We start from the raw sequence: 13,185 nt of genomic DNA, 5'->3' as shown, positions 1-13,185 counted from the left end.
TAATGTTTAACACACCAGTAACACATTACAGACCGAAGCAGTTGTACTGTATCTTGCAACAAAGTGTAATGTTTAACACACCAGAAACACATTACAGACCGAAGCAGTTGTACTGTATCTTGCAACAAAGTGTGGCGTTTAACGTCACGTGAAACACTACACGGGTAGTACGAATGACCTTGACCTTAGATGAAAAGATTTTAACAGAAATAAATTCATCACGCGGTGTTTCGAAAGGGTGAACGGGACTGTAAGACTCTTGTAAGTTACAGGGGTCGTATATACTAAGACCAAGCGCCATCCTGTCATCGCTGCTATGAAGTTATAACGTCGATGTGAAAATTAAGTTGTGCAATTGACCCTTCAAACAGCGGCTTGCCTCAGTTCAGTGTGTAATTCTCACATTCAGACTCAATGTTTCTACTTGGGTTATTATCCCTGCTGAGGGTCACTTAATCCAATAATCACGGTTAATGATGTCAAGTACTCTATAGTCTTTATTGTACAAGTGTTGTTCATTGGCTTGATGACCTCCCTTTGGAGATCTAGACGTGATCTAACGGGTAACATGAAGGATGGCGTCACAGGTGTGCCAGTGTGCCAGAACATGACGGTGAACATGGTGAAGGCCCCACTGCTTGACTGACTGCTTACAATTGCTCCTGCATAGTCCACACAGCATACAAACAGCTACAAAACATTGTACTGATACACCCTGGATGTATATGTGGAACAAACTATAAGACACATACAACCACAGCATTTGTGGATCTGCCGAGGCTTTATAAGCCGGTCAAAATGCAGAACAAAAGACCAGTCCTAGTGTTAGATGGCTTCGAACGGACAGTTGTTATGAAAAACATATGAAATCTGGAGAAGGAGATATTCTGAGAGTTGTGCTTTCTGACTTTTAGATAAGTGGCATTATCTCCAAATATAATAAGGTACGTAACAATATAAACATGTTGTTTTCAGTTTTGTGACGTATGAAATTACGTTGTGTACTGAGTACTAACAGGATGCTACCTGGATGTCGTTATGTAAATGGAGGCAGTATAGTTCCTATGGCTTCTCAACGAGTGTTTTATGTTATTCACGAACTCTTGTTAAACATGCACTTCAGTACATAAATTTGGCAATGTTGGTTCATTTAACAGACCGGTTGAAACTCTGTCTACGCATAAATACTGATACACTAAACGCCAAGAGAAACGTTATCCTCCCTCTTTTATGACGGAGGTATCTGTCGTTGTCTGGCGTTGTGACGCGTGAACGTCTAATTCTTGGCCTGTCTGTGGTGACCCCAGTATGTCTGGAGCGCTGAATAAGTCTTATACCCATGATATGGTGGCATCAGCATTGCATGTTGCCCCCGTCTACACCGTAGATTGTACGTTAGTGATACATTGTATACAATGCACATATGATGACATTCTGCATGTAGAAACTCCTGTTGGCGGTGTTATCATATATATGAACATCTTTCAGTCGGTATGGCGAAATACATTAATCCATGTGACAACAATGGACACAAGCCACCAACAAGGTTGGTACTGAAATGTGGTGTATCTTATACTTTCACGTCAGACTGTTCGCGTCTCAATGGTTCACAAAGTTCCATCGTGTTTTAGATTTCGAATGTATTTTGGGCACATTGGCTTTGGTAGTCTTGACTCGACTGTGTGATTGCTATCACCACAGGAGACGACGTCTGCAGGGGCAGAATGTATCAAAACTACTACAAGAAGACCTCCTCGTTCCCCAGCATACTGATGCAGTACGACACCCCACGCCTCGCTAAACAGGTGAGAACATATCAACAGTAATGATTTCTAAATCTTCAGCACACAGACACCTCAGGTGAAATCACACAGACGACTTGCACAGTCTCAGTAGCAGACACCTCCGGTGAAATCATACACGGGGCTTGCACCGTGCTAGTCTCAGGAGCAGACAGAAATACAGAAACACCTCGGGTGACATCACACAGAAGACTTGCACAGTCTCGGTGGCATACAGAAACCCCTCGGGTGAAATCACACAGAAGATTTGCACAGTCTCAGTGGCATACATAAACGCCTCAAGTGAAAAGACATGGAAGACTTTCACAGTCCCTGTGGGATACAAGGACACTTCAAGTGATGTTTGATGTGAGGGTTTCACAGTCTCAGTTCCATACACAGACACTTCGAATGGACCTTGTCACTTACAATTACGGGCCATAATCTTTCTGATCCTGACTCCTTATGGCTTTCAAACTTAGTTTTGGTGTTTTAGTGGGATTTTTGGTTGGATATGTCTGGGTTTTTTTGTTGTTGTTTTTTTTGTTTTGTTTTTTTGTTTTTGTTTTGTTTTGTTTTGTTTTTGTTTTTTTTGTTTTGTTTTTTTTGGGGGGGTTCTTCTTTTGGTTTGTTTAATTGTAAATTGTAGATTTCATGTTGTTATTTATATTTGTTATTATCTTGTGTTGTTGTTTGTCTGATGATGGTTTCTTTCTTTTGGGGGGAAGGGGCGGGGCGTCTTATATTTCCGGTTTAAGATGACAGATACCATTGGCTAGTGTACAAAAAATAACATTGTCTGCTCTTCCATACACCATACAGTGGATAAACCCTCAATTCATGACCTGCATTAGTCTAACGTCCAGGTAAAGAGGTGTGTTTCACATATTTTACTGACACTTCTTTTAATATTTTCGCGTGGCATCTGCAGGCTTACTGAGGAGATTGTATAGAATATGGGAGCCATGGTTAAGTGCACCAAAAATCAATAACTTAGGATAATGTACACGTCCAACAATCAGTCTTTAGCTTTGATGTGGATTGTATCGGGAATCTCTATCAGAGGTAATCTTAAAGGTTCTTGTATATAACAAACGCATTGCCGTGTGTACAGATATACCGCATTGCAACTGATCCCTAAACGTCTCTGTTCTATGTGGAACAGATATATAGGGATGGCTGCAGTATCAAATGGTGAGAATCGGCTTGGCATTTATGTATGTAGGTGCACTGGTCACGTCGAATCAAGGAGGAGGAACGAAGTAAGGGAATAAGACAGACCAGGGACGATCTGGACAGACTGGAAAAGATCGTGCAGAAGAAGGGGAAAACGGAGGTAAGAGAGCAGTGGGGTAATAATGATAATAATACATGTATATGCATTTCCATAGCGCGTCTATTCACATAATAGTATGCCCTGTATGCGGCTTAGACAAGGTAATTGATAGAGAAATATCTTTTGTAAGATATAATTCTTTAGAATATTTTTTACGGAAGTTTCGGTCCCTTTGTTGAGGGATGCAAGCAGCTTATTCCATAAGGCTGAGCTCGAGTGTATCTCATTGCGGTATTGGAGAAAAAGAGTGTGATCGTAGAGACTGGGGGTAGAGTCTGTAGTTGTAAGTTTAAACAATTCTTTCAAAATAGTTTTAATGTAAACATTCTTTCATGTTGTTATCACTGCAGTGTTCAATATGACACGTACAACCGACAATGTATCGGGCACATCCCAATAAGCTAAGATATTACGTAACCCAGCAGATGTGGGCCCTGAAACTTGAGGCGATTGCTAGTGAACAGCTAGCTAGATATGACAGCTATATCCAGCGACTCAACGACAAGGTGACCCGACAGAGGGCTGAGATGAAACGCCGCACAGAGGAGACAGAGACCCGGATCCTGGCACAGGAGCAACAGGTACAACTTCCCTAGTATGTATAGCCTTTTACGCTAGTATGTATAGCCTTGTACGCTAGTATGTATGGCCTTGTACGCTAGTATGTATAGCCTTGTACGCTAGTATGTATAGCCTTGTACGACAGCATCCAGCGACAGCTCGGGATGCCTGCAGCCATTTTGAGCTGCGTTACCGAGGGGTTTCGTGTCTCTGTGTATATGTTGGTGACGTTGTTTCAGCGACGACGTGAACGGAGAGCCAGGAAAATACAACCTCTCCCTCCAATAAACAACCCTTGCCATTTCAAGAAATATCCAAAAACAAAATTTGGCAAGGTCAGTAACACATCGTGAAAATGTACTTTTGTTGGTTACATTTTGTGAGGAATGCATGGTTCTGTAGTAATGATGTTCTATTTCATTCAAATTAAAAGACAGAATATACACCTAAAATATCGTCGAAATTGTTGCATTAGCCAGGTTCTTCAGCTCATTACACTTTTGTATTTTTAATGGATTTTACTGATGCCGACTGTTACAATAAGCCATTTGACATTGTTTTATATCTCGTACGTAATCTGGTTTGCCTGTTGAAGAATTTTGCTCATTGCTCATTACACTGATTTATTAATGCAAGCCTGTATAACATGCTTCTTACTCGTAGACCGTGCTCCTTGGAGACGACTTGAAGAGGAAAGGCTTACTGCGCTGTCAGGAGGAAGTGGATCGCTTCTGGCACACCAATATGGCCGGTCATAACGTAGGTCAGGACTCATCTGCCTAACCCCTGCTCCTGCCCAGTGCTGTCTTCTACAACACAGGTATCGGATACCCCTGCTGTCTCGCTCAGCTTGTAAACAATGATATGGTCCAGTCTGGATCGTTTATTTCACATCCATGGATCTCCGGCAGCTGAAGACCAGGGAAAGTACCTGGGGGGTATATGGGTGTCATCTGGTAATCTGGTACGATCCACAAAAAACGGAAGTGAGTGAGTGAGTTAAAAGTTCACTTGTTTCAACCATTTAGGAATTGAAACAAGTCAATCATTCAGGACGAATCCAGAATATGAAGAACGAAGAGCAGTAAAAACACCAATAATATCAGACATATAGCATTGTAAATCTGCAACACAGACGATACAATATACATGTATTACAGACTGTATATCGCCAACAACTGAAGGTAGATCACCAGGCTGAGAACAATCGGGACTTACATTAATTTTGCTTCATGCGTGGACCATACCTAGATTTCACACCATCACTTATGATATATAACTATGTGATTTTCAAACAAGTCAATTTCTTTTAACAAAGCAATTATTAAAAATCTGACATTATCAAATATAATCCTTGACTATTTGATCACTGAAATGTTTATCCCTTGTGGTGGACAAAATGACCACCGCCAATGCTTGAACACTTCATTCTTTCATCGCTTGGGATTCCAAATTTATCACCTTTCGCACACGTATTCATGTGTATGAATGGCCAATGCGACATAATGACTTCTTCAGACCTGGACTAACAACCCATGTAGGTATATTGGTATACAATCTCAAGATGGTATGGGATATGTAAAAAATACAATATGAACATGTTTTAGAATATAGTTACTGTAACAGATTCATATGTTTTAGAACACAACCAGTTAAGAACAGAGCCAACTTATTTTACATTGGCAAGTGTCTGCAGTCAAACCGATGTTACGAGTATGCGCCTCTGAATGTTCCTTTTTACATTGGTACACAAACTCATAGTGGGATATTGCAATGCAAACAGTTCACAAGGATAACATATATACAGTATATTCACAATATGGGATATCGTCAGTTAGATATTAGTTAAATTGTATTTGTGGCAAGGCTACGATGTAGCTAACGTACACCGGACACATTCAGACTGTACCAACATTAGAAATGGCAAAAAATGGCTACTGAGTTCATGGTGTGTATTCGGCGGAAGTAGAGTGAGGTAGCTATCCGCGACACCCGTAAATACAACTTAAGCCTTCATTATTAATCGTTTCTTTTTATTATTTACATACCTCATGTGTGCTGACCTTAAAGGTTAACTCACTCATGTAACAAACACAACATATCTCTCAAGGGATGTTGCGATCACACCTGTATTACAAGGTAAAGAATCTGCGGAATGAGTCGGTGGTACGAACAGGTGTTTCCATGTTATCACCATGTATGTCAAGTACCAGGGGAAATGCGAGGCCAGTCCCTGCAGATAGGTGTAGCAGGTCCTAGTGACACGAATGGTGTCGTCTGCGCAGGGTTATGACGACATGTTGAATGATACGTATTGTTGCCAACCTGATATCCTGATTTGTGCTCGATACCTTTCGCTCTAGGATTACTCACACCAGGTACACTCTTCAAACTTGATGGTGTTTATTTATATTCATACTCATAAACATGTTTATATTCATATTCAGTACAAATGTAATATGTTTGTAGAAACATTCTAGTCGCATGTTCGATAAATGACCTTGTGAACAGACGTTAACCATTTTTAACTGATGTGCAGTGGCAATAACTATAAAAAAGCAAACATGTGTCATCTGTCTGTCCCCGCCATCTGAAACGGAGAGTCCCAGTCTGCATGCCATTGCAATGTACACACGATCGTGTCTCATACCGCCTCAGTTCAAACCAAAGTCGCCCGAGAAATGGCAGCCCAAATCTGAATAAGGCCACCACATCCGGGTGTTTCATTTAGGTCTTTGAGGTGATTGTGCTAGCGTGATGTAAGATACGTGTCTGGCTTGAGATTATCGTATGACACAATGACGGGAGGAGTAAGCCCGACAGTGCACCTGTATGGTGCTGCAGCTCTACACTGGCGGTAACCATGGTGTAGTGAAGAATCATACCTTCTCCACGCCAAGATGCATGGCGTCCTTTACCGACGGTGCGGTGAACGTTTTGCATCAGCTGCGTCTGACAAATTGGGTGGAGGAAGCGGGAGCCACATCCTACACAGAACTTACATGGAGGTGAAAGTGGTGGCAGTTCAGGAGAATCTGACAGCAAATCGGTACTTTGGTTGAATTCTCAAAAGTCACCCTTGTTCATCAACTACCAAAGGTGGAGACAACATCAACGCTATATCATACGCAGCTCGAGTTTGAGTTTACTCCAGATCTCTGGATCTAAACAGCTGTTGTTATTATCTCAACAGATCATGTGGCTATCGCCTTTCTTAGTCCATTATTGTATCACTCATAAGAAATGAAACGTGTACATTCATTTGAACGCTATGTAAAATTTCAGTGTTAGTCTATGCGTTTTCCTGTATTTTTGTAAGAGTGTATTATCAGCTCTTAGGGTGTATTTTTGTCGTAAGAGGCGACTAACGGGATGGGGTGGTCAGACTCGCTGACTTGTTGACACATATCATTGGTTCCCAATTATGCAGGTCGAAGCTCATGCTGTTGATCACTGGAGTGTCTGGTCCAGATTCGATTATTTACAGACCGCCGCCATGTAGCTGGAATATTGCTGAGTGCGGCGTAAAACTCAACTCACTCACTCACTCACTACTGCATATTTCTCTCGTCATCGTGTGAACTACTTCAGTGGGAGTTTCCGAAACTAAATCCGTAAGACTAATCGTTTCAATGTATTTTTAAAGTGAGCCGCAGTTCTATCTCTTTTGCATGTGTAATATATTCAGCAGGATTATGTACACAGATCTATGAACACCTCCTTACATAACCGGAACCTACGTGTGTACAGAAGTCATGCAGTATCATGCACCACGTAATTCAATATCCGTACCTGCAAATCATGATTGCCATGGTGATACAGCGAGATCCGTCAGTCGGCGATAAACTTGGCTGGAGTCTACGCGCTTGTATTTGTGTTCTCAAGCATCTGATTGAGATGCCACCTGATTGAAAAGTCAGCTGAGAGCAAATCGAGGTTCTCGGACATAATGAATTCACAACTCACAAACAATCTCAAAGTAGATGCGTATTCAATGTATTCCAAATAAGTTAACTTGCGTCGCGGTAAGTAAATGCTCCAGTCGTAAACCTGATAAAGTTAGATGATTGAGTCAGACTGGACTGGAGGCAGTATAGACAGAACAAACAGAGAAATAAAAGGAGATGACCATTCCGACACATGTCGCAGAGTCCGTATGGCGTTTATACGATACTAACATGACAGAAGATCTAGCCAAAGGAAGATCAAGGTTAGCGATACGGCGTAGTGGCACATTGGCTGGAGGTTATCCGTGTGCAGTTTCCATAAATGATACGTAATGCTACTAATGAATTAATTTTCAGAATCACTTGTAAGAGCATCAGCGTGACATCATCATTGTGGTTTAATATCAGGGGTCCACCCGTGACATGAGTAAGTATGTGAGTTTAGGTTTACACCGCTTTTAACAATATTCCAGCAATATCACGACGAGGGACATCAGAAATGGGCTTCACACACACTACCCATATGGGGACTCGAACCCTGGTCTTCACACAGCGAACACCTCAACCACTAGGCTACCTCACCGTCCTCCGTTATTCAATGAAACTATACGTAATGTGCAGCATACTATACACGCCTATGTGACACCAGTCAATCACGTCTTGTGCATAAAGTCACATAATTCATCATGTTCCCAATCTACTATAGTCAGATATGCACTATAGCAGGATGTGAGCCGCTTCAACCGGCAATGAACAATTTCCCGATCCACTTGTGGTCAGGCAGGCATTGTTTCAGATCGGACATCACTCTGAGTCCAGAGATACTAAATGGGGTAAGGTGACACTTCCTCATATTGCCAATGCAGAAATATATGATACTACTGGACAAGAATGGACATTTCTGCACGATACAGCGAAGCAAGTTACATTGTTCAGATAGGCTCAACACACATAAAAACATCATGACATAAACACTTTGTTGAAATCAAAGAACCTACTTGCCTCATCAGTTATATGACAATACTAGATGTTGATAAATACCAATCCATCAAAAATCGATGTACAAACTCGTGGTTCATCAACGATTTTCAAATGGCATTTATCCATTGAGAGTTCTGTTTACTACCCAAATACTTGCTCGTTTTGAAACTGTTCATGTGCCTCTTTCAGCAAAACATATTCATATCCAGCTGGAATCCTTTTGTAATGAAAACAATTGTCCTGCTAAATACAATGTGGCCTGTATTGCGACCATGTCACTGTTTGTTATTCCCGTACCAATACTACTGTGACTGATGTAAAGCAGCATGTTTTCATACATTCATCCGGGGATGGATGTTGATGCATCCTCTGGCAGGCTTCAGATGGCAACAAATGTTATGGGTTGCTGTTCATGTGCCGTGGGCCTGGTTCAAAACTGAAACATATTAACAAACCACGTTACGACAAGACAAGTTCTTATACTAACAGATGAAAAGAGTCTTCGTGAAGTCGTTACCAATCAGGAGAGATCATGCCAATATAACACTAACAAAGGGAAGTTGTCCTCATAAAGATTATATCAGTCAGACGAGATCATGCCAATGTAACACTAAGAAAGGGAAGTTGTCCTCGTGAAGATTATATCTGTCAGATGAGATCATGCCAATGTAACACTAACAAAGGGAAGTTGTCCTCGTGAAGATTATATCAGTCAGACGAGATCATGCCAATATAACACTAACAAAGGGAAGTTGTCCTCATAAAGATTATATCAGTCAGACGAGATCATGCCAATGTAACACTAAGAAAGGGAAGTTGTCCTCGTGAAGATTATATCAGTCAGACGAGATCATGCCAATGTAACACTAAGAAAGGGAAGTTGTCCTCGTGAAGATTATATCTGTCAGATGAGATCATGCCAATGTAACACTAACAAAGGGAAGTTGTCCTCGTGAAGATTATATCAGTCAGACGAGATCATGCCAATGTAACACTAAGAAAGGGAAGTTGTCCTCGTGAAGATTATATCTGTCAGACGAGATCATGCCAATGTAACACTAAGAAAGGGAAGTTGTCCTCGTGAAGATTATATCAGTCAGGCGAGATCATGCCAATGTAACACTAAGAAAGGGAAGTTGTCCTCGTGAAGATTATATCTGTCAGATAAGATCATGCCAATGTAACACAAAGAAAGGGAAGTTGTCCTCGTGAAGATTATATCTGTCAGACGAGATCATGCCAATGTAACACTAAGAAAGGGAAGTTGTCCTCGTGAAGATTATATCTGTCAGACGAGATCATGCCAATGTAACACTAAGAAAGGGAAGTTGTCCTCGTGAAGATTATATCTGTCAGACGAGATCATGCCAATGTAACACTAAGAAAGGGAAGTTGTCCTCATGAAGATTATATCTGTCAGGCGAGATCATGCCAATGTAACACTAGGAAAGGGAAGTTGTCCTCGTGAAAATTATATCAGTCAGATGAGATCATGCCAATGTAACACTAAGAAAGGGAAGTTGTCCTCGTGAAGATTTTATCTGTCAGACGAGATCATGCCAATGTAACACTAAGAAAGGGAAGTTGTCCTCGTGAAGATTATATCAGTCAGACGAGATCATGCCAATGTAACACTAAGAAAGGGAAGTTGTCCTCGTGAAGATTATATCAGTCAGACGAGATCATGCCAATGTAACACTAAGAAAGGGAAGTTGTCCTCGTGAAGATTATATCTGTCAGACGAGATCATGCCAATGTAACACTAAGAAAGGGAAGTTGTCCTCGTGAAGATTATATCAGTCAGACGAGATCATGCCAATGTAACACTAAGAAAGGGAAGTTGTCCTCGTGAAGATTATATCAGTCAGACGAGATCATGCCAATGTAACACTAAGAAAGGGAAGTTGTCCTCGTGAAGATTATATCTGTCAGACGAGATCATGCCAATGTAACACTAAGAAAGGGAAGTTGTCCTCGTGAAGATTATATCAGTCAGACGAGATCATGCCAATGTAACACTAAGAAAGGGAAGTTGTCCTCGTGAAGATTATATCTGTCAGACGAGATCATGCCAATGTAACACTAAGAAAGGGAAGTTGTCCTCGTGAAGATTATATCTGTCAGACGAGATCATGCCAATGTAACACTAAGAAAGGGAAGTTGTCCTCGTGAAGATTATATCTGTCAGACGAGATCATGCCAATGTAACACTAAGAAAGGGAAGTTGTCCTCGTGAAGATTATATCTGTCAGACGAGATCATGCCAATGTAACACTAAGAAAGGGAAGTTGTCCTCGTGAAGATTATATCTGTCAGACGAGATCATGCCAATGTAACACTAAGAAAGGGAAGTTGTCCTCGTGAAGATTATATCTGTCAGACGAGATCATGCCAATGTAACACTAAGAAAGGGAAGTTGTCCTCGTGAAGATTATATCTGTCAGACGAGATCATGCCAATGTAACACTAAGAAAGGGAAGTTGTCCTCGTGAAGATTATATCTGTCAGACGAGATCATGCCAATGTAACACTAAGAAAGGGAAGTTGTCCTCGTGAAGATTATATCTGTCAGACGAGATCATGCCAATGTAACACTAAGAAAGGGAAGTTGTCCTCGTGAAGATTATATCAGTCAGACGAGATCATGCCAATGTAACACTAAGAAAGGGAAGTTGTCCTCGTGAAGATTATATCAGTCAGACGAGATCATGCCAATGTAACACTAAGAAAGGGAAGTTGTCCTCATAAAGATTATATCAGTCAGACGAGATCATGCCAATGTAACACTAACAAAGGGAAGTTGTCCTCGTGAAGATTATATCAGTCAGACGAGATCATGCCAATGTAACACTAAGAAAGGGAAGTTGTCCTCGTGAAGATTATATCTGTCAGACGAGATCATGCCAATGTAACACTAAGAAAGGGAAGTTGTCCTCGTGAAGATTATATCAGTCAGACGAGATCATGCCAATGTAACACTAACAAAGGGAAGTTGTCCTCGTGAAGATTATATCTGTCAGACGAGATCATGCCAATGTAACACTAGGAAAGGGAAGTTGTCCTCGTGAAGATTATATCTGTCAGACGAGATCATGCCAGTGTAACACTAACAAAGGGAAGTTGTCCTCACGAAGATTATATCAGTCAGATGAGATCATGCCAATGTAACACTAAGAAAGGGAAGTTGTCCTCGTGAAGATTATATCAGTCAGACGAGATCATGCCAATGTAACACTAAGAAAGGGAAGTAGTCCTCATGCAGCCTTGACCAACCAGAGGCGATATTCCAGGTTAATTTTACACTAACAAAGTAGATATTAGTCATTAAGCCTTTACCAATCAGAGGAATCATGTTAATCCTACACGAATGTAAAGTGTTCCCCATGAAAATTGTACTAATCAATGTGCACCATGATCATTTTCCCGTAACAAATTCCTATAAAACCTGTATCAACCACAGGGCAGGATCATATAGATGGTATTCTGACTAATGTATGGTTTCCTATGAAGCCCTTAACCAGTCAGAACACTCACTTGGGAGTTTCTCTTCGAGGGATATATCCACTTCACCCGCGGAGTCCTTAGACCCTGGTATTGCCACGTCTATGTACGGGAGGTCCTGGTCGAGTACAGTGGCGACCGTTGCTGTTGATGTCGGTTGTATTGGGGGTTGTGAACGTAGGACAAGCCCCTCCTCGATGGTGGCTAGACGTTTTAATGGAGGATCGTTGATGGCGACATAATATTTGAGGAAGGCTATGACGGACCGTCTGCCTCGCTGTCACAAGAAATCAGTTGTATGATTGTTGCATAAGATATTACAAACGGTATCTTGCGCCTTTTAAACATGTACCCTGTAAATGGGAAATATGTTCTCGTGTAACCTACACATGCTTACCTCGACAATAAACTCGCGGTCCGCATCCTCCAGGACAAAATCTGTTGTGCCCACGTGACCAGTGTTGATGCCAACACTCCTCTCTATGTCTCTTTCCTGGGAACAACAAGAACAATATAACAGTGTCTGACACATCTCTAGATACGGTGCTAAACAATGCAAGAACTTTTTTGAAAGATTCCAGTGGCTTTACTAAACCTGTACAGTGTGTATGATACCACCACGACAACGTTGTTTTACATGTCAGGGCGGATACCAATGGCTTTACTAAACCTGTACAGTGTGTATGATACCACCACGACAACGTTGTTTTACATGTCAGGGCGGATACCAATGGCTTTACTAAACCTGTACAGTGTGTATGATACCACCACGACAACGTTGTTTTACATGTCAGGGCGGATACCAATGGCTTTACTAAACCTGTACAGTGTGTATGATACCACCACGACAACGTTGTTTTACATGTCAGGGCGGATACCAATGGCTTTACTAAACCTGTACAGTGTGTATGATACCACCACGACAACGTTGTTTTACATGTCAGGGCGGATACCAATGGCTTTACAAAACCTGTACAGTGTGTATGATACCACCACGACAACGTCGTTTTACATGTCAGGGCGGATACCAATGGCTTTACAAAACCTGTACAGTGTGTATGATACCACCACGACAACG

The 13,185-nt window shown here is 41.4% G+C and overlaps 2 protein-coding genes across 2 annotated transcripts in view; one reads left to right on the top strand and one right to left on the bottom strand.

Moving 5' to 3' along the window:
- Positions 1 to 1,724: 1,724 nt before the first annotated feature.
- Positions 1,725 to 5,024, top strand: LOC137256618 (uncharacterized). The gene is made up of 5 exons (XM_067794500.1): positions 1,725 to 1,805; positions 3,007 to 3,117; positions 3,543 to 3,698; positions 3,918 to 4,013; positions 4,342 to 5,024. Exons 1-5 carry the CDS (start codon positions 1,725 to 1,727, stop codon positions 4,459 to 4,461), a joined length of 564 nt encoding a protein of 187 aa, XP_067650601.1. The 3' UTR covers positions 4,462 to 5,024.
- A 2,636-nt stretch (positions 5,025 to 7,660) lies between these two features.
- The window catches only part of LOC137256298 (uncharacterized), a 30,455-nt gene continuing 24,930 nt past the window's right edge, over positions 7,661 to 13,185 (bottom strand). The window contains exons 12-14 of the mRNA XM_067794045.1: positions 12,505 to 12,600; positions 12,141 to 12,384; positions 7,661 to 9,042 (exon numbers count right to left, since the gene is read on the bottom strand). Of these exons, the coding sequence (XP_067650146.1) occupies positions 9,017 to 9,042; positions 12,141 to 12,384; positions 12,505 to 12,600 (366 nt within the window). The 3' untranslated portion in view covers positions 7,661 to 9,016. The remainder of the gene's footprint in view (positions 9,043 to 12,140; positions 12,385 to 12,504; positions 12,601 to 13,185) is intronic.

This window comes from Haliotis asinina, chromosome 11 (genome assembly GCF_037392515.1).
Source record: "Haliotis asinina isolate JCU_RB_2024 chromosome 11, JCU_Hal_asi_v2, whole genome shotgun sequence".
Lineage (NCBI taxonomy): Eukaryota > Metazoa > Mollusca > Gastropoda > Lepetellida > Haliotidae > Haliotis > Haliotis asinina.
The sequence above is the reverse complement of the archived record's forward strand: the minus strand, read 5'-3'. Positions and strand labels throughout refer to the sequence as shown.